The sequence below is a fragment of the Leucopleurus acutus genome, assembly GCF_964270905.1.
Source record: "Leucopleurus acutus genome assembly, chromosome: 17".
In the NCBI taxonomy this organism is placed as follows: Eukaryota; Metazoa; Chordata; class Mammalia; order Artiodactyla; family Delphinidae; genus Leucopleurus; species Leucopleurus acutus.
The window spans coordinates 12194785-12218869 of record NC_139159.1 but is presented as its reverse complement, the minus strand read 5'-3'; the positions used below and the strand labels follow the sequence as shown (position 1 = coordinate 12218869).

Genomic DNA, 24085 nt, shown 5'->3' with positions numbered 1-24085 from the left:
AATCGTACCTCATCAAGATGAAATAAATATGGTGGCAGGAACAGTGAGAACCATTGTGCTTACAAGTGCCTGAAACATCAAATTCTTACATTTATACCGGCAATTAGAACGACTCACAAGGAAGACTGAGGAGTTGCCTGCTTGCTTCCTTGGAGGTCTTTAAAATGGGTTGGGAAAGTTTGATTTTGGTGCCATTTTGCTTAAACATAGGGATATAAACTTGATGACCTCCCGAAGTCACTTTCAGACCAATGGCTTTATCGATTCTAAGAAGGAACAGTTTTCTTTTGCCTTCGAGGGAGGTTCCTTTCCCATTTCCTGAGCCGGGGCGATTAGTTAGTACTGGAGGGTGATGTGCGTGGACCAGCTAGTAGCAGAGGTGAATGTCGCTCAGTTCCCATCTGGAAGTTTCCTCCCCTTGTGCAGTGAACTCGGGCCAGCGCAGGGCACCTGGGGAGGGTCACCTTTAGTCAGCCTCAAAGGCGCTGTTGGTAGCTCCCACGTATTCAGACTTCTTCTTGTGCCTGGTCCACATTTTCCGGAGGATGCTGGGGACGCCGCAGGAAGCGCTTCCTGTCAGCGGTAGGGAGGCTTCTGCTCCCTGAGGGAGGGTAGGATACTCTTCAGTCATCTTCTTGAGGTGCCTGGATCTACAGAAAATGCACAGGTGGGTGAGGAGGGCGGTCACTGCGCTGAGCCTGTCCTTCTTTAATTGCTGCCCTCGATAAGAGGAGCCAGAGCCCTTGCTTCTCCTCTGCTCATACATCCTGTGACCACGGTGGAGGGTCACTGTTGGGGCCCACGCAGGAATGACACCCCATCCCCCGGCCCCAGGGAGGTCTTTGCATGGGGAGAGGGAAGCAGGTGGCCCTGAGCACACTGGCTCATGGATCCCAAGTTCTGCTCTTGTTCCAAACTCTACCCTTCCTCACCCCAACCCGCCATCCCTCCACCTCTACACAAACGATCTTGCTGGAAAGAGCAGATGTCACAAAGTGTCAGCTATTGAAAGCCCATGAACCCTGGGGCTGAATCCTGCTCCCCACTTACTGTGTGACCTCAGGCACGTGATTTGACCTCAGCCAGCCTCAGCTTCCTCATGTGCGAAATGGGGATAATTTCATCTAACTCAAGGGGCTTTTGTGAGGAGGAAAATAAGGTCACAAAGCATCTGGCACATGGTCCACATCAATAAATGTTCATTTTTCTCACTTGCTCTCCTTCAGTGAAAGAATGGCCTTCGTTTTCTTTTCAATAGCCAGGGTCCAGGAACAAATGGAAATGAGAACGTCTAAGCTTAGAGAGAAACGGGCCATTTAGAAGAACCCTTTGCGATGCAGCTGCGCGGATGGAAAGGGCGCCTCTCTTTGAGGCACACGGTTCGCGTTTGCTGGTTACTGCAGCAGGCAATAACAGCCATTGCTGCTCACAACAATTTGCTACTATAAACTTAATACAATCGAAAAGATACTTTTCTCTAACTAGGTCCCAATACGTTGAGTGGCTTGGCTTTTATCATTCATTCTAGATGGCTTTCTTTCACCTAAAAGGGCTTCACACTGGTCTCTTCCTCCTCTAACTCCCTCAGCTTTCAAGGTGTGCATACCTTGGGTTGATATTGTAGTGCATGGTCCCTCATATGTGAGCATCTATCACTTTGCCAAGCACGTGTCTTTCCGATTCCCAGACTGTAAGCTTCTTGAAAAATGATGCAACCGTTGGTGCTAAGCTCTTCACACATTATCTCATCCTATTCTCATAGTAATCTCTCAAGAGGTTATGATCGTCCCCATTTTTGGGGTTTTGTTTTGTTTTTAAAGAAACGAGGACACGGAGGTCTGAACAACTTGCCTGAAGTCATAGCAAGTCAGCAGCGGTGCCGGGCACGCAGGCAGATCTGAGTCAAGAACCCACACCCTTCATCATCCCCAAAGCCACTTTTCTGCTCTCTCCAGTCTGGAAGATGATGATGGGGGCATAAATGTACACGCTGAGTTGAGTTTAAGACTCTTATTGCCATCTTCTCTGTGCCATGTTGAAGGCAGTGAGGGCCTTCCTGGGGGACTTATCACTCCTGCTACTCTAGCTGCTGGTTCTGGGTCAGAGTTAATAGTAACGTGCTGGTTATAAGTTTGGTTTGAAACATTTGTATCTTGTGTACTTTCTACCTGGGCAGGGGCCCTTAATCTAATTCGTGAGGCATTTCTGACACCAGCATGCCTTCAGGAGGCTCTGCATATGGCCTGTGATTACATTTGTCTAATTAACCAAAACCCCTCCCTCTTTAGACTTCTCCTAGTCTAAAGAGTGGGGTTAATGAAGTGGAAACCATCAAAAACACTTCGGCTTAATCCTAGGGGAAAAGTTGATGTGGCCACAGAAACCCGGGATTAGTGCCCTCATTAAAAGGTAATTTACAGCTGGCAGGGATTCTGTTTTAGCTTCTTGAGGGTCTGACAGACGGCCACCTGTTACTCTTTGGCCCAGGAGCAGGACAGGAGCGGGTGGGGAGCCCCGAGGCAGCCAGGCTGGAGGCACAGCACTTACCCTCTGGTCAGAACAGCTCCGTTCTCCGAGCCCAGAGCTGCCGCCTCCAGGACAGCGGGAGCTTTCACCGAGATCCGGGCCACCGGAGGCATCTAGGTTGTGAGAAGGGAGTGTGAGGATGGTGCCATGTCCCCAACTCCGGCAGTGGCTGGAGCCATTGGAAAGGGCATCAGCTAAACTGAACTACCATCAACCCAGGGCAATGGTCCTCATACTGCCGCGGGCACCAGGCGCCCCCGGGAGGGCTTGTTAACGCAATGCTGGGCCCGCCCCAGCTTCTGATTCAGTAGGTCTCATGTAGGCCCGAGAATCTGCATTTCTAACAAGTTCCCAAGTGCTCTAGTCCCAGGACCCCACTTTGAGAACCACCTACCTAGAGAAACTTGAAAGCAAGCAACTCAGTCTTGCGAGGCCTCTGTCCCCCCTTGCGCCCCTATGGTCTGTGTCCACTTTGTTGTCAAATCCTGCAGGTTCTGCAAGATCAGTGTCACCCTCTCCCTTTTCTCTGCTGCAGCCTCAGGACCAGTCACTTGGGACAGGACCTCCTTTTTTCCCACAAGACCTGCCACACACCCTGGGCCCCTGCTGGATTCACTCACCCAGCTTTTCCTTCATTCTCTGGATCAAGCCTCATCTCTGCCTACCCTTCAAAGACCACTTCCTCCAGGAAGCCTCCCCTCAGGCTGGTGCCCCAGCTGATTTCTCTCTGTCTCCTGCATCCCCACAGCACTGAGCCCTTATGTGATATGTTTTGGCATCCCACCAATTCTCTCTTTACGGTTGTCTACTTGTTTCTTATGCCGGTGCAGTCTCCCCAGGAATGGCATGCGAACGACAGGGTCTGGGGCTTACCCTTTGGCGGCCCTGCTGAGCTCTCCTTAAAGGAGGTGGTGAGTGCTCAAGAAACATGTACCGAATTGAAAAATCACTGGTAGCTCAAGCAGGGCTAGGTCCCGAGTTTGTTCAGTCAGTGGGCCTCCGCTTTGCACCTCCACCCCACGCCCCAGGGAAGGCTTAAGATCACCACATTCCTAAAATTGCTGGAAAATTCCAGGTTGAGGACACCAGGAGTCACTGCCCCTTCTCTCCCGCACGGGCCAAAGGTTGTGGGGAGAGTCACTGTGCCACCTTGTGGCCTCTCGGGAGCTGTCCCTCCCCATCGTGCCAGCAGCCCAGAAACATGCTTCTTCCCAGGCCGTCCACCATCCTGTTTGCCCCAGCGCATGTTAGCGTCAAAATCAGATTTAGCTGTTCGAGCTCTGAATTGCTCTCCGCCCTGGGATGGGGGCTCCAATGAGCTGCAGGACCCCAGCCCTACCGTCTCAGACCCAGAGGAAAGGGTCAGTCATGCTACCGCTCTGTCCTCGGCACTACTGCTGCCCCCTCCTTTGTGACCACCTCCCCATCACCACCCTGTCCCATCCCACCTCGCTCCGGCCTCCCAGCTGCAGCTTCCTCTCTGCCAAGGACACTGAGTCCAGCCCGGGGGCTGGGGGCAAGTGATCCAAGGCAGTGAGCTGCCCTCTCCCCTTAGCCTCGGGCTGAGCTGAGGGCAGCAGTTCGAGCTGTCGCAGCCTGACCACCTTCACTCTGTGGTAACGGCCCAGCCATCCTCAGTTTCCCCTGGGTCCCAGGTTGGGACAGGGGGCCCCTGATTGTCCCATCCCTGCCCTTTGTGTGGTTTTCCTAGTACAGGGATGACCTAAATGAAATAATTGGCTTCGATTTCCTGCCCAGACCAGGAGCAAAGCGCTCGCGTCTCTGTCCAGTTTGTTCCATAAGGACGAGCGGGTGACTCAGACGCTCTCTCCAGTCTGTTCTAGTTCCGTAAATCTCGAGAGCTGATGCCCGCAGAGCCCAGGATGCCCGAGCTGACCTCACCTCCAGCCACCACTCCACCCTTCTGTGCTAACCCAGGGGACACCCACATTCATGCCCAGAGGATGATGAAGGAGATGTATTTTTTCAGGGTGACGCTGAGCTAGACCCAGACATGCACTACCGGATCCCCCTTCAGGGAAGGACAAGCCGCCTTGCCCTCCCCCTGGGGGAGGGCGGGGAGCAGGTGGCCCTCAGCTCCTTCAGGTGTCCTTGGCTACAGAGGGCCACCTCGCCCAAGGTCATGCCGTCCTGGGCAGCCTGCATGCCATGAAAGAGCGGGAAGAAAATATAAAGGATCGATCAGCTGGGTCCAACCCGGGCAGCCCAGATGGACAATCCTTGCCCCAGAGCTCCCAGTGGGAGGTGGCTCAGCAGTTCCCTCTGAGGTGATGGTGTTTTGTGTTTTCACAGTGCTCGAGACCCTTGCGTCTCTTTACCCCCGTAGCTGCCCCTGGGAATTGGTCAGACACCTCCACCTGGCAGGGGCCTGCCACAGACACTGCTTCTTTCCCCCCTGTTTGAGATGTCCGCTAGGTAATACCTTCTGTTCACCTAAGAGCTGAATTTCTGGCAAGAAAGAGAGAGGCGGCCAGTGGTGTGCCACCAGCTGGTAGGCTTTAGGAGCAAAGAACCCTCAGCTACACTTTTCTAATAATCCTCAGGCCTGGAACAAAGGACACTTTGTCTTCATGGCACAGACAGGACAAGAAGGTTAGAGCACAGCAGATACGGCTAACCAGGTTGATTTTACTTACCAAAGCTTTGCTGTATGCTCGATTCCCACACAGATTTGCTGATTTGGGTTCAGAAATCCCCACTGCAAAGTTGAACGGAGGGGACGTTACTCAGTGGTACTCTGGGTTCCAGCTCCCTCGGGTTCTGCATCAGTTATCCCTTAGCTAATCAATCACAAGCCAGGAATATTCTAACGGCCTTTGTACTGAGCAGCAAAATCACGCACTAGGGTTGGGCAATGGGACAACTGTCCAGTGGGTCACCTGCACCCCTGGCGCTCTTGGGGAGGTTAGAACTAAGGTCTAATAAGATCACGTGTGTGGAGGTGTTCAGTACGGGGTCTGCCTGCAGTAGGGGACTCAGAGAATGTGCCCTCGGCTCCTCCTTTCTTCCTAAAGCGCCAGATCCCAAGAGGTTATCAGGAGTTAAGTCTTTATAGCTGGGATCAGTCCTTTAACCTGCCGCTCCTGGACACGCCTCTGTGAAAATGAGCTCAAAGTCCTGCCTGCTGTGGGAAGTAAGCCTCATAATGTGGGAGGATTGGAGGTTATCGGAGTCCTGAGGCACTGGCATGAGATGTATGTGAGAACCTTCTTTCTATGCCTTTATTTGAGGCTCGACCCGCTGCTGGGAATCCAGGTGTTGAGCTGAGGTAGCTGGTGATGGGCGGGGGTGGGGTGGAGTGGGGCTCCACTGAAGGCTGGCCTTCAGTCGAGTCCCTCCTGGGGCAGATGTTCCTGGAGGAGCCCCATGCTATCAGACTACAGCGTAGAGAAATACCAGCCCCCCACCCCGAGGAAAACATCTCAAGGCCAATAAAATGAAGTTACAGGCTACCAAGATCAGACCACGGTGTGCCGTGCTCTGGCGTAAGTGACGATAGTCGCTTATATTTTTGAGCATTTACTGTGTCAGTCGCTGTGCTGAGTGTAAGACTCATAAACATTGTCTCATTTAATCCTCACTACAACCCTCACAGGTAGACGTCATAAGAGATGAGGAAACAGAGGCTTTAGAGATGCACGGCAATTACGATGAAGCTGGGTGAGGAAGATCTAGGGAATGGTAAGCTGACCTCTTTGGAGGTCTTGCAAGGCTGGGAAAACTTGACCGAGGGACCCCCTAACCCATTCTGGGAGGAGTTTGCTAGGTGGGGAGACCCAGGGAGGGCAATCCGCAGAGAGAACGTATCGGGGAAGGTCCGGAATATAATGAGTGGTCACAATTACACCACAGCTCAGGGCTGTTCTGTGCATGGATTGGCAGGGATAGGAGTGTCACAGGAGGTGGCCCTGGAGAGGTGAGCAGAGGACTGGGTCCTGGAGAACCTTGGGCGTGGTCTGGAGGGCATCTGGGGGTGGAGAGGACACAGTGTTTAAAGCAGAGGGATGCTGCTTTAGGCTACCCTCTGGTAGCCTGTGGAGCAAGAAGGACTGCTAGCTGACGACCAGGCTTGGCGGCTACACACAAGGGATGAAGGGAGTCTGACCCGGTAGCCTGAGGTTGGTACCAAGGAGAGATGAGACATACGGAGGAACTGACACTGGCAGTGGTTAGTGTGTGGAGCGGGGGTGGGGAGGACAAGGGGGTATTGGGATAAACATCCCAGCGGCTTGCTGGAAAGATGGATAGTGGCACCAGCTGAGAAAGCCAGAGAGGTTTGAAGGTGGAAGACGAATTCCATTTGAACAAGTTGATTTTGAGATGTCCCAAGGACATCCTAGTGGAGACATTCCACCGGCCCAGGAGGTGGGTGTCCCCTTTTCCGGGTCCTTGAGGTTCACCTGCTCAAGGCTTCAGAGTCCCCACTCTTTCCAAGGTTCCTCAGAGCATATTTCTCCCACGTGAGAAGGCTACAGCACACAGGAGCCTTCTCCTTTAGCTCAGAAAAGAAACACGTCTCCAGATTTGAGATCCCTGGAGACACACATCCTTCTGACTGGAGGATGGAAAACTCGTGCCCAAGGCCGGTGCCCAGCCTTTCCTGTGGGTCTGGCTTTGACTCAGAAACCCTCCCTCCCTCTCATCCCCTCTGGAATCTGTCAGATTGTGGGAGCTGAAGGAACTGAATCGATGCCCAGCTCAATCTTTTTTTTTCTTTTTTTTAAAAACCTGACTAGCACATTCTCTGCATGAGCTGACTGTCATATGTCGGGCAGAGTCTCTCCATTTCATAACTTGCTGTTCTCCCCTTCAGTCCAAGCTTCCACAAGCTACTTAGGGAGGAAAGTAGCCCCTAAAACCAGACAGCTGGAAAGACATTATTTTCTGGGGGAAAGATGCAATTAGCTGGCAAATCAGGAGACATGAGATTTAATCTCAGTTCTGCTGCTGATGAGCAGTGCACTTTGGGTAAGTCAGTTTCCATGGTTTCGGTTTCCTCTTCTGTAGATCGGCAGGGGGTGCTTGCAGAGATCAGTGGGCCTCCACCTTCAGGGAGGTGGAAAGTCACCCTGGGAGCAGGCTTGTTAAAACAGATTGCTGGGCCCTACCCCAGAATTTGATTAAATAGGTCTTGGGTGGGACCCCAAATGTGCATTTCCAGCAAGTTCCCAGGTGGTTCTGCTGCTCCAGGGATGCCACCTGGAGAACCACCCATTAGATCTTCCCTAAATCCTTGCTAATCAGTATGTTGTCCTTGGACCAACATCATCAGCATCATCTGGAAGATTATTAGAAACAAAATCTGGGGCCCTACTTGGTCCTACTGAATTAGACTCTGCATAAAAACGAGATTCCCAGGTGATTCTTCTGTGCATTAAAATTTGAGAAACATGGCTCTAAATTCATTTTGTGATTTTGTAGAGAAGATATTCTTTTTCTTTCTACGCACAGGCAACCACCACCCACCCACCCACTTATATATAGACAGAGGGAAAAAAATTATCTTCTCAATTTGCAAGGCACATTGTGGTTTCCCTAAGGCTTTCACTCTCCATAAAAATGTATGTATGTAATCCCTTAACTAGAGAATATAGCTTGACTTATGGGTTCTTACACATAGGATCTTAAAAACAGGATCAGGGTGTTAGTGACCAAAGAAACCTTAGAGATCCAATCTAACATCTACGAGGGAGGAAAGAGAGGAGATGGATGGATAAAGAGAGACAATGGAGTCTACTTTCAGTTCTTCTAACATACAAAACTGTTGACACCGAACAGCTTTGAAAAGGATGTCCAAGACTTTTTGTGTATTTCTGGAGTTAAAAATAGGAATAACTTGAGGCTGTGGGCATAACAGAAATAACCTAAACCAGGAATTAAAGGCTAAATACGATCACAGACTTCAGCAGGCTAGACACAGATTCCTGTTTAACTGCTTGGGGTGGGAGCCATTTTTCAAAATAGTGTGGAAGGTAAGACTCTAATGCTTCCAGCTTTCAAAACAAATTTGTCTCTAAATTCTTTTTATAAATTGTTGAAATAGTTTAAGGCGTTCAAATTTAAAATGGTGGGATTTTAAGATGGCAGCTGATGAAGAGCCTGTATAATCACACACACACACACACACACACACACACACACACACACACACACACACCCTGTAAAATAACGTAAGCTTCCTTCGCTTCATGAGTCATGTGTACACTGGTTTCCTCTCCCCCCAGCGTCTAATGATGTTTACCTCCTCCTGAATTCCGCAGGACTGCCTGTGGAGCTAGGCGGTAGATGAGAGCATCTTTGCTCATCACGCAGACCCAGCAGCGAGTGTTTTAAGGTAGAAGGAGTTTTGTGGTGCTGCAGTGGGGGCGGGGGGAGGCGCCCGAGCAGGTGCATTCAGAGCAGGACCGGCATGCACTGGGGAAGGCGGCGGCCGCACGTGCAGGTGCTCCGCCCACCGGGCGTGATGGAGGACGCCAGGGAGGATCACGACGTGGCTAGAGCCCACAGAAGCCAGTTCGCGGACACCGCGGCAGCTGCTCTAAGTGGACCACCGCCCCCCAGGGAGGTTCCGGGGACCCGGGCCGTGACGCACGTACCGGGCCTGGCGGGGGTCTTGGCTGGGTGGGCGCCCTGCGGCCGTGCGTTCTGGAAGCAGCTCGACCTGCGGGCCTCGCCGTCGCGGTGGTCGCTGCGGTGCTGCAGCAGCTCCAGGGGCCGGGACGTGTAGAGGTCGGACTCGATCACCACCTGCGGGGGGGGGAGGAAGGACCGTCAGCTTGTTCCTCCCCTAGAGTCTCAGCCTCCACAGCTGAGGCCAGGACTGCAGCTTTGCGGACGGACCTCGTGCTGACACGGAGCCTTCCTGACTCCAGCCATTGCTGGGAGCAGCGAGGAAACCTGGGGAGACTGGCCTGAAACGGCGAAGTGTTGTGTTTAACTTCAGCATGTCCAGTGGCACCATGGTGCAGGAAAATGAGGTTTCTGGGGGCTCCTCACCAGCTGTCCCTTCACAGAGTCAGAAGCCTGGGCCCTCAGGCCCCAGACTGCGGCCAGTTAACTGCCCCAGGGCTGGACATAGTTTGACAATAGAACAGGCTATTTGAAATGAGGACAAGCCCTGGAAATCGGGCTCTTACAGTCTTTGCAGCTCAGTGGGTGCCCTTGTTCACGTAGAGGACAGCTTTCTGGATGCTCCAGTGGAGGGAAAACCTAGGCAGAGGGCTCAGGGCCCAGCTGATTTCCAGGTTGTATAAAGGAAGAACCTGCTGGCCAGAGAAAGCAGGCACGGCTCCCGGACGCTCACGTTTCCTCTACTTTGTAGAGTGCCTGTCAGCTGGAGCTGAGAGATGAGTTTCCACGACCTGTGGCTCGGTGAGTGGAAAATTGTGGCAAGCCAGAACGGAGCGCTACACGCTAAGGTGTTTTCAATAATGATCCCCTGCTGAATAGTGGTTTTGGGAAAGTACATGAAGAGGAATACCCCTTTTGTCAGGGCCCACTGAAATGGGCCTTTAAAATTATAACAAAAATACTTAGATCATTGAAATAATTTAAATGTACAAATTTGAGACAAATAGTACCATATTGTATCTTAATATCGGGGGTGACAAAGGGAATCTTAGCAATTTGGGGCACATATCGTGCATGTTTGAATGCATAGCCATGACACTGGGGTCGCGCATTCTGAATGTCTTCACTCCTTTGAAGCAGGTTAGAACTGCAGCTTCTCTGAGGTTTGTATTTACTCATTCTCTTGCTCACTCGTTCCTTCCTTCTACAGACATCCTACGAGGGCACCTCTGTGCCAGATCCTGGTACTCAGTCTATCTGTGAGTGAGGTGGACCCATTTCAGCCTTTACAGTCGAGCCTTTGATGATTTCCCCTCCATTGTCCAATGTAACAATTGTGGAGGAAGCTGAAGCAAATAAGACTGAATTTTTAAGTATTATAATAGGGTTATATTTCAGTTCAGTGGAGAAAAATTGGACCTTTAATAAATATTGTTGGAATAAATGTCAGGCCACTGGGGGAAATGGATCCATGTCCACACTTCTCATTTGAAAATGAATACCAGACAGACCAAAGATGCATGTTAAAAAACAAACAAACAACAACAGACACTAGAATAGAATATGGCTCAATATAACATTTGTTACATATAATAGGGAATTATTGCTATGTACATAAAACTCTTTCAAATCAATAAAGAGGAAAAAAATAGAAAAATGGGGCCAAAACCCAGCTAATTGACAATAGACATGCAAATAGCCGGTTAACATGAAAGGTGCTGAACAACAATAATTAAATGCAAATTAAAACAAAGTTGTTTTTTCTCCTATCAGATTGTCAATGATGAAGAAGATAAATTTCCATTTGGGGTCATGCGAACCTGAGTTCAAACCCCAGTTTTGGTACTTCAAGGCTATGTGGAAAGGGGTCATCCTCTTGACCACCCTTGCTGTACTGGGGCGGAGTCACTGCTGGTCATTCGCAGAGATTTCAGGAACACAGCAGGTTCTCTTCCCCTGTGCCACCTGTTTACCTACAGCATCAGGAAGCGGTCACGTCCGTCCCCAACAGAGGAAGGGGAGCTGTCACTCTTTGCTTCAGTTTATCACAAATAGTCCTTTGCTTAAAAAAGTAATATATCCCACATTTGGTCTTATCTGGCTTAGGAAATTAACTCTTCTCAGGCCTGTTTTAGGACCCAGACTCATTCATTCTTTGCCTTTGGAGAAAGATGATGATAATTAAGGATCATTTAGGATTAGTGCCCTTTCTCTTCTGGGCACTGCAGCATGTGGGATTTTTTTTCCCCAATAATTAAAAATATTTTTCCTCCAGCTTTACTGAGATATAAATTTCCACATATGATTGTATACGTTTAAGGAGTACAATGTGTTGATTTGATATGTTTGTAAATTGCAAAATGATTAGAAGGTGGTGTTTCTGTTGGTTTTCTAGCAAGCCTTCAGTGCAGGCTGGGGGCAGCACCCGTCTGCCCTACGCCAGCTCACTGGGGGCTGTAAGGTGCAGTAGTGGGTGGTCTGGACTCACCACCCTGCACAGACAGTCCCCTCAGCTTTTCCATTTCCTTCCCTCCTCTTAGCACTGCACTCTGCCATGGTGTCGCCCAGAATACTGGAATTTCCTAGGTTAATGGCATTTTGGACATGTGTACCGTTTGGCCTCAGGGTTCCCCCTGGAATGTGGACCTCCAGGTCCAACGGGAGAGACCTGAGCCTCATTACTGACATTTAAGCCTTTGGCTGTCTACCTCTCATCACAGCTATTTTGAATTTTGTTTTCATTTTTTCAGCATTCCTCTAATGAGTAAGGACTGGTGTGTTTTCCGACCCATTTTGTAGAAGGAGGAAGTAAGGCAGGATGTGAAAGCCTGAAGAGTCCAGTGGGGAGGCCCAGCATTTCCTCCCCTGAAAAGAAAGCAAATATTTCCTTTTAGGAACAAGAAACTTCAGCCAGCCCTTCTCTGCATTGTGGGTGGGAGAAGGGAATGGGGAGGGAGACAGTGGAGAAGCATTAGCTGCTCCGCCCCCTGTTGGATGTAGGTTTCCTGGGGTGGGAGTGAGACTGGTTACTTCCCAGGTCCTGACTGAGGGCCCAGTGCCTCAGCAGGGTATCTTCTCGGCCCTGAAGGATGCCAGAGGAGAGGGCTCAGCTCGGAAGATTTCCCTTTCTTAGCTGGCCTCGTGCTTGCTTCTCATGCCCCACAATTGCGGAGGCTCTGAGAGGGCTCAGGGCAGTGCATCAGGCCCACGCCAGGGAACGCACAGCTGGATGCATGGCTGTGGCCTCCTGAAAGCCTCCCGACAGCCTGGTTTTTTTCTGGTCTGTAGGATACGGTCCGGGCTGGATACTGCAGCTGGTCTTAGAACAAACTGGTCTGAGCACAGGCTCTTTAGCGCCCTGAGTACAAGGGTGAGATTGGGGAATGGGGAAGGGGTGAAGGGGAGACGTGTTTAATGTTGGATTTCCCTTTCCAAGTTCAACGAATTGCCTGCTGAAAGTAGGGGCTGTACTTGTGTAACAGATTCACTGTGATAAATTGATGCTTCCCTGCTGGGTTCAGATCAGAGACCTAGGGGGCTGGTAGGGAGTTAGAAAGACGGGGGAGACCTAGGTGATGAAGGATCATCATGATTTTGGTTGACGGCATCCAGAGTAAAGTTCTAGCCCAACTCCCTAATTTTACACACAGGGAAACTGAGGCCAGAGGAAGCCGGGTGTCTTCAAGGTCACAGAGCTGTAAGGGGCGGAGCCTGAACAAGGATCATGGTTTCATAACTTCTAAGGAAGTGCTCTTTGTCAGACCCATGGAAGTGCTGCCATCCAGGTAAGAATTTTCAAGTGCAAACTGATTGCTCAGTGCATTTTGAAAAATCAGATCGCCAGATGGAAACATCAGATCACTGCTCCTCCACAAGGCTGGAATCCGGGAAGAATGTGACATTCGCACTCCCGTTCCTTCATCTTTCCTGATGATGGCGCTGCTGCTTATTTTGAAGGGGCTGTGGAAGCCCTGACTAACCCACGCTTTGGTGTAAACTTATTCCTTTAAGCTACTCTTACGATGTCTGCGGCATCAGGATGATCAGGACGTCAGTAAAATTGCTTAAGAATCAGAGGGGATGGGGAGAAAAAGACTAGCGAAGCCGTCTAGAGAAGGAACACTGGGTGGCTGGAGAAGAAGAACATGTAACTTACGAGGGGTCCAGAGAGAGAGGAAAGTGCCGCGCTAAGGACGATTCGGAGAGGAAAGAGATACTTGTAAAGGAAGGAACCTGACATCCGTATGGTAGCCCGTGGGGTGAGAATAGAGACAAATAAGAATTTCGGGACAGAGTCCTAAATATTGGTACATTAGAGCAGCTGCAAAATATGAACGATTTTCTCGGGAACTCAAAGGGGAGCCAAGAGCCAGTTGGATGAAAAAAAGAAAAGGTCAGAGATAGTTCTTTCTTCTTTGGGACTCAGTTCCCCCGTCTTAGGTAGACTAAGACCTTTCCTGTCTTTTCTAATTTGAATGTTCTGTGCAGCTGGGCCTGAGTTTTATGAGCAAAGGATGAGTCATGCCGTTAGGGGAAATTAGAAATTCAGAGGAGAGCTCAAAGGCCAGAGAGCATTATTAAGCTTTCTTACCTGGAGGAAGAATGCGTATTTGAAGACAAGACCCTACCTTCTATTTTTTCTTTTTTTTTCCATCAAAAGCAATTTTTATTTGTATTCATATACTTGAGTCATTTTTATTCCCCTTGGAGTAAAAATGTTTTAGGGAGGGAAAGTCATAAGCCATTCCCAGGAAAGCTGGGAGCTTGGTTCTGCAGAGCCTGGCTGAAGTCAGTGGATACTCCAGGAGGCGGTGCCCCATGTTTTGGGGGCTTTGTGAAGCTTATGCCCCTGTGGCTTCACTTCCACCATAGAGAGTTGTCTCCTTTGTTTGGGTTCTAAATCCCTTGAGAAATTTCTTCCCTAGCACCTTATTTATCTCCTAGAGAGTATGATTTAGTTTCCATTTTTAAGCTTTTGTAATCACAGTTCTGTCCTTATAAAGCCAGGAGGTATTGGTATAAGTGGTGATTCAGACAGAAACACTGTTTAAGGTTAGAAATTCAAGGCAAGAACTTGGTTGAAAACTAAATATTCCTAATTCCCAAAGGATCTTCCCAGAGTCATGAATGACTTGTGGCTCCTTCAGATCCAGAGTACAGATCTTCCTTGACTTACAGTGGGGTTACATCCTGATAAATACCCCTAAAATATCATAAGTTGAAAATGCATTTTATACAGCTAACCTACCAAACATCATAGCTTAGCTGAGCCTACCTTAAACGTGCTCAGAACACTTACATCAACCTGTGGTTGGGCAAAATCTTCTCACACAAAGCCTATTTTATAATAAAGTGTTGAATATCTCATGTGATTGACTGAATACTGTACTGAAAGTGAGAAACAGAATGCTTGTCTGGGTCCAGGATGGTTCTAAGTGTATCCTTGTTTACCCTCGTGATCATGTGGCTGGTGGGAGGCTGTGGCTTGCTGTGCTGCCCAGCATTACAAGAGAGTATGTTGTACCCCATAGCACTAGCCTGGGGAAAGATCAAAATTCAAAATTCCAAGTATGGTCTCTGAATGCATTTCACTTTGGCATCATCGTAAAGACAAAAATCATGAAAGTCAGGCTGTCATAAGTCAGGGACCAACTGTAATGCCAAACTCAAGTCTGTGCTCAAACTCTAAATTACCTACAAACAACCCCTCCCCTTTCCATTTTTGGTGACACCCACTGTTCCTTGAAAGTCAGCAGCATTTTCCTTCTAGACTGTGTGCTGAAGTTTTTAGGGATCATGAGAAATACAAGAATTTCTTGCACTACAGCAAAGAACCCATTAAAAGCCCTTTCTTTCTTAGTATATAAATAGTCTCAAAGTCATTTTAAAAAAAGGATAAACCACTGACAGAAAAATGAGCAAAAGACATGTCTTTTAACCCATAGGGAGAAAATAACAAAATCTATGAAAAGATGAAGAATGATATTAATTACTAAAGAAATGCAAATTAAAACAATGAGATGTTTTCACCTATCAGATTGTCGAAGATTAACAACATTTGATACCATATAGTGTTGGCTCAGGTGTTCTGGTAAAGGTAGTTTAAAACAGTTGCTAAGAATTTGGCAATAGCTATAAAATTTTTTCAATGCTCGTATCCTTTGAGCATTTTCTTTCTTTTTTAAAATTGACATATAACATTGTGTATGTTTAAGTATAAGGTGTTGATTTGATGACCCAGCATTTTCATATCTATGAATTTATCCTCAAAAACATTTGCATAAGAACATAAAAAATACGTTCAAGAATATTTCTTGTGGCATTGTTTAACTGGAGAAAATGGGGAAACCCCATTTATTGATGATTTGGTTAAATAATTAATCTAGAAAACATCAGATTTGGTTTGGGTAAAAAATTATAGTACATTCATTCATACAGTGGCATACTATGCAGCCTCTAAAAGGAATGGGGAAGATCTGTATGTATTAATTGGCATGTAAAGATGCTCAAAATTTATATAGTGAAAAAAGCAAATTGCAAAACAGCATGTTATTGGGCAATAAAGCGTGATAATTATACATTGTTATATGAGAAATTTTCATTAAAAAAACTCCAGTGCTTATTGAATGTTCAGTATGTATCAGGCTCTGGACTAAGCAGTTTACATGTATTAAATCATTTGCTCCTTCCAGTGGTTATTGGGATGTGCTCTCTCACTCTCCCCATTTTTTTTTTTTTTTTTTTTTTTTTTTTGCAGTACGCGGGCCTCTCACTGTCGCGGCCTCTCCCGTTGGGGAGCACAGGCTCCGGATGCGCAGGCTCAGCGGCCATGGCTCACGGGCCCAGCCGCTCCGCGGCATGTGGGATCTTCCCGGACCGGGGCACGAACCCGCGTCCCCTGCATCGGCAGGGGGACTCTCAACCACTGTGCCACCAGGGAAGCCCTCACTCTCCCCATTTTAATGCTAAGCAAGTCAAGTGCTGGAATGGTTAGGCAACGTGCCCAAGGTCATATAGCTAGAAATGGATAGAACTGGGATTTAAAAGTGGGAAATGGAAGAAACCAGGCAGTTTGACTCTAGTCTGCATACCTAACCACTATGTTCTATAGCTTCTCAGGATTTTCTGATATCATAGTTTACATCTTTTTAGTATTTGAAATTTTGTAATGGGCCCATCCTGGTTTGGGAATTTAAAAAGTAATAAATGTGTATAAAACAACAAAGACTAAAACCAATCTCATTCCCAGGACACTTAAAAAAATTTTTTTTAAATGGCGAATAGGATTTTAAAAATTGAGATACTTAGAAAATCAAAATAGTGTTCTACAAAAACAATTGTGATAGAAACTCCAGTATAACCAGGAGGGAACAATTAGCAATTAAAATAAAACTTTTAAAGTGCAAAGATGTATTGACAGCTTATGTATAAAGAAATCTGTAAGTAAAATGAGAAATTCACAGGCTCTAAAGACATGTAAACTAATTTTAAGGTAATGCATGTGCTTATTAAAGAAGCAAAAAATAATACAAAGAAATGAAAGCCAGTGCTGGTGAGGCTGGAGGGAATGGAAAAGCATTGTTGGAAGCCTAGCAGTTGTCCAGAATTCCAGGTAGTATGTGACGAAACTAGAAGCAGAAGCCATCTTTTACAAATCACTGTTTTGGGCTTCCCTGGTGGCGCAGTGGTTGAGAGTCCGCCTGCCGATGCAGGGGACACGGGTTCCTGCCCCGGTCTGGGAAGATCCCATATGCCGCGGAGCGGCTGGGCCCGTGAGCCATGGCCGCTGAGCCTGCGCTTCTGGAGCCTGTGCTCCACAACGGGAGAGGCCACAACAGTGAGAGGACCGTGTGCCACAAAAAAAAAAAAAAAAAAAAAAAAAAATCACTGTTCTATTCTCCACTCTAGCACAGGTGTAGGAATGCAAATGATGGATGGATGGATGGATGAAACTGTTCTTATCCTTTTACTTGTTAATTCCACTTTGAGGCCTATGCACCATAGGATTAATCCAAGAAACAGTATTTTGTACAAATTCATTGCACTGCTATTTATAATAGTGAAAAAGTGGAACATTGCAAATGCCAACAATAGAACACCCAAGTCAGGGATGCTCTACCTACACTGTGGATTCTGTTTAAGGAAAAAAATGTGTATATAAAATGAAAATTATTCTCTGTGGGGAAAATGACAGAAGGGGGTCCAATTCAGGACTGTTTGTTGTCTGGTTGACATTTGTCAGTTGTTTTGGTTAAGTGGAGGATGGAGAATGCAACAGCAACATGGGCTAGGGAAAACTTTTCCAGGCCGTGGAGAGTGTGGATGTAGGGGGGAGGTGGGGAGTGAAGAAGCTAGACACTGGTTTTTTAATGAAAGTCAACAAAAGGGATCAAAACTGAAGTTTTCTTACATTCTTGGTTAAGAGATGTTGAGAGCTCTTGACTCTTCTTCTGGCTGGACTGGGCACTGCAAAGAGAGAGAAAGGAATGGTTTTAGAGAACACCTGTGAGACTGATGTAGCTACGGTAGCAATACGGAGAGGGTTTGCACCTGGAGTGGGACAGGGCCCAGAGGAGGGGGGTTGGGAAGAAGAGGTGGGTGCGATTGCAATTTTATTTTTTTATTTTATTTTTTTAATAGATCTTTATTCGAGTATAATTGCTTCACAATACTGTGTTAGTTGTGTTAGTTGATGTTGCACAACAAAGCAAATCAGCCACATGCATACGCAGGTCCCCATATCCCCTCCCTCTTGAGCCTCCCTCACACCCTCCCTATCCCATCCCCCTAGGTGGTCGCAAAGCACTGAGCTGATCTCCCTGTGCTATGCGCTGCTTCCCAGTACCTATCTATTTTACATTTGGTAGTGTATATATGTCCATGCCACTCTCTCACTTCACCCCAGCTTCCCCTCCCACCCATGTCCTCAAGTCCATTTTCTATGTCTACCTCTTTATTCCTGCCCTGCAACTACGTTCATCAGTACCTTTTTTTTTTAGATTCCATATATATGTGTTAGCATATGGTATTTGCTTTTCTCTTTCTGACTGACTTTACTCTGTATGACAGACTCTAGGTCCATCCACCTCACTACAAATAACTCAGTTTTGTTTCTTTTTATGCTGAGTAATAGTCCATTGCATATATGTGCCACATCTTCTTTATCCATTCATCTGTCGATGGACACTTAGGTTGCTTCCATGTCCTGGCTATTGTAAATAGTGCTGCAATGAACATTGTGGTACATGACTCTTTTTGAATTATGGTTTTCTCAGGGTATATGCCCAGTAGTGGGATTGCTGGGTCATATGGTAGTTCTATTTTTAGTTTTTTAAGGAACCTCCATACTGGAGGTTTCCATAGTGGCTGTATCAATTTACATTCCCACCAACAGTGCAGGAGGGTTCCCTTTTCTCCACACCCTCTCCAGCATTTATTGTTTGTAGATTTTCTGATGATGCCCATTCTGTCTGGCATGAGGTGATACCTCATTGTAGTTTTGATTTACATTTCTCTAATAATTAGTGATGTTGAGCATCTTTTCATGTGCCTCTTGGCCATCTGTATATCTTCCTTGGTGAAATGTCTATTTAAGTCTTCCGCCCATTTTTTAACTGGTTTGTTTTTCTTTTTGGATATTGAGCTCCATGAGCTGTTTGTATATTTTGGAGATTAATCCTTTGTTGTTTCATTTGCAAATATTTTCTCCCATTCTGACGGTTGTCTTTTTGTCTTGTTTATGGTTTCCTTTGCTGTGCAAAAGCTTTTAAGTTTAATTAAGTCCCATTTGTTTATTTTTGTTTTTGTTTCCATTACTCTAGGAGGTGGGCAATTGCAATTTTAGATGTTACTTGGTCCAGTGCACCAAAGCTCATAGCAGCACTATTCATAATAGCTGAAAGGTGGAAACAACCCAAATGTCCATTAACAAATTAATGGACAAACTAAATGTAGTATAGACATACAATGGAATATCATTCAGCCTTAAAAAAGAATGACATTCTGAAACATGCTCTGACATGGATGAACCTTGAAAACATTAAGCTAAGTGAAATAAGCCCGATACAAAGGGACAAATATTGTATGAGTCTGTTATATGAGATACCTCAACTAGTCAAATTCATAGAGACACAAAGTAGAACAGAGGTTACCAGGGACTGGAAGAAGGAGGGAATGGGGAGTTGTTATTTAATGGGTACAGAGTGTCAGTTTGGGAAGATGAAGAAATTCAGGAAATGGATAGTGGTGATGGTTGCACAACCATATGAATGTACTTAATGCCACAGAACTGAACACTTAAATAGTTAAATGGTAAATTTTATTTACCACAGTAAATAAAAATAAAAAAAACTTGAAGAATCAATTAGCCATAAAAAAGTTACTTGGTTGGGAAAAAGGTGTGCATTTTGTTGAAAGTGGAGACACCCGGACATCTCTTTTGCACATTGATGCTAAATTGATTTACTTGGAAATGAAATCCCACCCTGCCACTGCCCTGCCTAGAATGGAAATGACTTCTTGTCACATCTCAGATTAGTGCTCAGGTGATAGCCGTGTGATTTTCTGCAGAGCGCCTGCTGCCATGAAGCCAGGCGAGCAGAGGGCTGGTTAAGAGCCAGGGCTCCAGACTCCTTTCACTTGGGTGTAAATCCCAACTTGACCACTTGCCAGTTGTGTGACTTGGGCGAATGACTCATCCTTGCTAAGCTTCACTTTCCTCTATGGTAAAACTCGCACCTACCTCAGAGGGCTGCGGTGAGAATTAAATGGTCTAATCGTTATCAAGCCCTTGGCCCGGCGCCTGGCAAAGAGTGAGTTCCCAGGAATTAGTGGTGGTTATTATTGATACAATTCTCCTCTTTCTCTGCAAGGTGAGGGCAGGTGGAAGGAAGAGGTGATAACTTCTAGAGACTGTAGCCTCCGTCAGGAGTTCTCTTTCTGGAGTTTTCTCCATTTCCTCCTGCTGTTCCCCGGCTCCCCTTGCCAACCCCGCCGCATTGTTGTTTATCCCCAAGAGAATTATTTTGAATGCTGTTTGCCCTAGAATTAAACCCACTGGTGAGCTTCAGGAAACGACTTCTGGTATAACTTCTTGTTAAAACCACAGATTTTATCGTTTATATTTACTGTGAATTGTGCCTATGAAATCTTTCCGTTAAAGGGCTCTCCCTCTCTCTAGGAAGTAAAAATACACACTTGTCCTCAGTTACAGACTAGATCTATGTCTTGTGCCTTAAAATACTTAAGAAACACCATAACACTTGCTGTTGCCATATTTTTGTGAGCTTTAAGATGGCTCAGCTAAAAAAAGTACGTAGATTTAGGTTGAACCCATTATATATGTATGTGTGTATGTTGGAAAACAGGGATATAATACGACGACGATAAAGGTGATAATGGCTCGCATTGAGCTTTACTAGGTGACGACTTATTTCCTTCTCGCACTTACTCCTCACAGCAACTCTTTGGGGTCGGGTGTCTTCATTGACTCTATTTCTTAGGTAGATACTGAGGATCAGGGTCACACAGTTGGTGGTGGAACAAGGCCTGTGCTCTTAAACACTAGATTGCTGAACTTGTGCACAGGAGCGTGTGGGAAAGGGCATACCTGGGAGGACTCTAACCCTTGTTAGAGAAAATCAAACCAGCCTATATTTCTGCAGGCAGGGAACATGGGGATGGAATAAAGAGTTACCAGTCTCTCTCATAAGCAGTGACTTAGGAAGACCTGGCCCCGTCTTCGCCCACTGAGAGCCTTATGCTTGATGCTCTGGAGGAGGCGAGATGAGGCACAACAAGGCGTAGGAAGAGGCGGACTTCTTCCACTTACAGTCTAAGATAAAACTGCGGATATTCCTTTTCTAGAGAACAGCTTCCTGAGCAGTGACATGTCCATGAATACTGATGACTGATTTAATACCAGGAGGTGGCCATGAATAAAAATGGCAAAAAAGAAATACAGGATTGAATATTTATCTTTGACTAAACATATTCATTGCTCAAAATATGGAATAAAAATAGAAATCACTTTGTAAGTGATGTATTTAATGGTGCTTACTGCCATGCCAGGTACTGTTCTAGATGCTTTATGTATTTTGTCTATATCTCATTTTTCCCCCCATAATAACCTTGGGAGGTAAGTTCTAGTTCTTCCTTTTTTATAAGAGTGGAAACTCAGGACCAGAGAGGTTAAGTGCCTGTCCAAGGTCACACAGCGTATAAGTGGTGGTGGGTCTCTTGACTACTCTGCTAAGCAAATGGATTCAAAGGCCCTGTTTTGAATGATTTTCTTCAGGTGAAGTATGACGTTGCTCCTGAATCGTATAATAAGTTTTTAATTGAATAAGGACCATTCAGCTTTGATGTTTTTCTCCCTTAAATGTTTTTAAATGTAAAAAAATTATAGAACATAGACATTTTAAGATTTTCATGTTTGCTTTCAATTTGTTTTCTTCTCATACAAGAGAAATAACAAATGAGAGGACAAGTTTTGGTCCCTTTTCTACTCTTCCCCAATTCTACTTTCCTCCCTCTCCAGGGCTGCTATTATCACTAACTTTATCTGTGTCTTTCCAGCCTATGTTTTTTATGCTTTTCTCTAGATATGTATCCATAAACAATATATAGTACTGTACAAATTTAATAATTTCTAGCCTGCTTTTTTTTTCTCTCAACATGATGCTCTTGGGAGCTGTGTCCACACACATAGATCCAGTTCTTTTCCCTGTTGACTACTGTGGAGTATTCCAGAGTCTGATGACACCACATTTTACCCCTTCCCCTCTTCAAGGACATTCAAGTTGTTTTCAGTTTTGCCCTTGGAGACCCAGTGGCCCTGTAAGCATCCACGTATAAGAGCATTTACAGGAGTGGAACTGCTGGGTCAGAGGGTCGGCTTTGACTTTTCAGGTACATTCCCGAGTCTCCAGAGGGTGTCCCAACTTCAGCACGTGGGCAGACTCCCAGCTTTTTCTTCTCTCCCTCTGACTGGCAATAGATGTCTAAAGCTTAATTTATGTTCTGCTGGCTTTCTCTTTGTGGCCAGGCTGAGTCTCTCCCTTCCCCCCAGGAGTGGCCATGTCGATGGCTGACATGGGAAGAAGAAAGGGGCTGTCTGAACAGGGGGTCACAGCACCAGCAGACATCCGGCCCTCTTCATTCAGTCTGACAATGAGACCAGGGGCTAAGCCGGGGTCCCAGGCTCTCCCAGCAATACAGGGGCTGCAGGGAGAGCACAGGGGCGGCAGGAGAGAGGGCCCAGCTCTGCAGGGGGCAAGGGAACTATCCAGGGACACAGAGCCCTTCCCGGGCCTTGACACCATTCACCTCAGAGCAGCAGGGCTTTTACAAAGTCACACTCTTTGGCGGTGCCAGTGCCAGGTTAAGTTTGGGAGCATGGCCCTGGGGTCTGTGCAGAGGCCAGCCTGGGTCAGGGCATTCTTGGACCGCTTCATTGGACTTTAGGCCACTGCCAGAAATATGATCCCTCCTCATATTTCACGGCACAGTTAGAAATCGTACTTTTGAGCCAGCTGCTTCTCATTTCAGAACCCATTTGCTCACTGGAGAAGAGGAAAGAATCTGTCTGCCCTGGGAATTTTGTTTTCATGTCTGTTTCCTAAAACAATGGCTTGCTGTCACTTTCGTTTGGCATACTGGGTTGCCAGTATGGAATTAAGTAAAACGAGGAGTAGTTAGCTGCCCTCATTTCCCCTTTGATGGACTGTTTCTCAATGATTGATGTTCATCCATATGCCTCCTTTTCAGAAACAACCACAAACACGGTCAAAACAGAGAGACCATCCGACCTCAGAAACCTGGGGGTAGAAACCGTAATAAGCAGCACATGACTGTCTTTACTCTCCTGCTTAGCCTGCCACGTTAAGGAAACAGTCGAGGGCAATTTTACTCACCCTTGGAAGGAATCACGGTGGTGAAAACTTCTATATTTTCATCACTGCAGCTGTAAATCTGATGCATCGTTTCAGCCTTCTCTCCCCAAAAGTGCCTGGGAACCGGAGGCCTCTCTCTGAACCCCTAGTCGTGAGGTTTCCTAATCCAGTCTGGCTCGGGGATCATTGTGCCGGTCCACAAAAGACAGGCTGGTGCTGTGATCTCATCTCATTCCAGAGTCTTCACTGCAACATTTTCTAATCCCATCTGTCTTTTTTTTTTTTTTTTTTTTATGAATCCTATTATTGCGAACCTTTGATGGAGCCTGGAGGTTTCAGTCCCCTCGCGGCCAGGATGTATTTAACATTTTTATTTTGCCGTGTCTGCCGCAGTGAATTTGGAAGTCTTTTGTGAAGTGGTGATGAAGTGAAATCGCCTACTCGGGTAGCGCCAAGCGTGGCTGGAGGATTTTACCGAAAAGGAAACGTGAATTTTGGTACCAGCAACTCCCCTTTTCATTTCAGAGATGAAGAGGCTTTTTTTTTTTTTCCCCTCCCTCCAGAACTGGCTATTCAGTAATCTGTCATGTGTTAATTTGGCTTCCTTGAAAGTTTCTATTTTAAACAAAAGGACTGTTCTTCCAGAGCGTTCTCGCCTCATGCCAGTACATGACAAGGCTGACATTTCTAGAGAGCTGTGTGTTTAGCATCTCCTTGTACAAGCCTGCAGGTGCTTGCAGGAATGGGGGTAACAAGCAGTGCCTGACGCTTGAGGTGCCCAGCTACAGGGAGATTGTATTTTTATTATCCTAAATGTCCTAATATATTGTATACTATCCTAAATATCCTACTGTCCTATATATATCCTATATATCCTATATTTTATCCTATATATTCTGTATACATACACAAAAATAAGGTATGGTTGAAGCATAGGTGTCTTATGTCAAACCCATGGCCTTTCATTACACCATTACAGATTTATTTCTTCATGTTGATAATGATGTAATATTTTAAAAATTTATTTTATTGAGGTATAGTTGATTTACTATGTGTTAATTTCTGCTGTACAGAAA

At 46.5% G+C, this 24085-nt stretch overlaps 1 protein-coding gene across 1 annotated transcript; it reads right to left on the bottom strand.

The window, feature by feature from the left end:
• Positions 1-466: 466 nt before the first annotated feature.
• Positions 467-23634, bottom strand: VXN (vexin; the record flags this gene model as incomplete). Its single annotated transcript, XM_082858670.1, has 6 exons — positions 23031-23634; positions 17528-17583; positions 9144-9294; positions 5184-5245; positions 2548-2639; positions 467-650 (listed from the first exon to the last, which is right to left on the bottom strand). Exons 1-6 carry the CDS (start codon positions 23095-23097, stop codon positions 467-469), a joined length of 612 nt encoding a protein of 203 aa, XP_082714796.1. The 5' UTR covers positions 23098-23634.
• Positions 23635-24085: the final 451 nt, after the last annotated feature.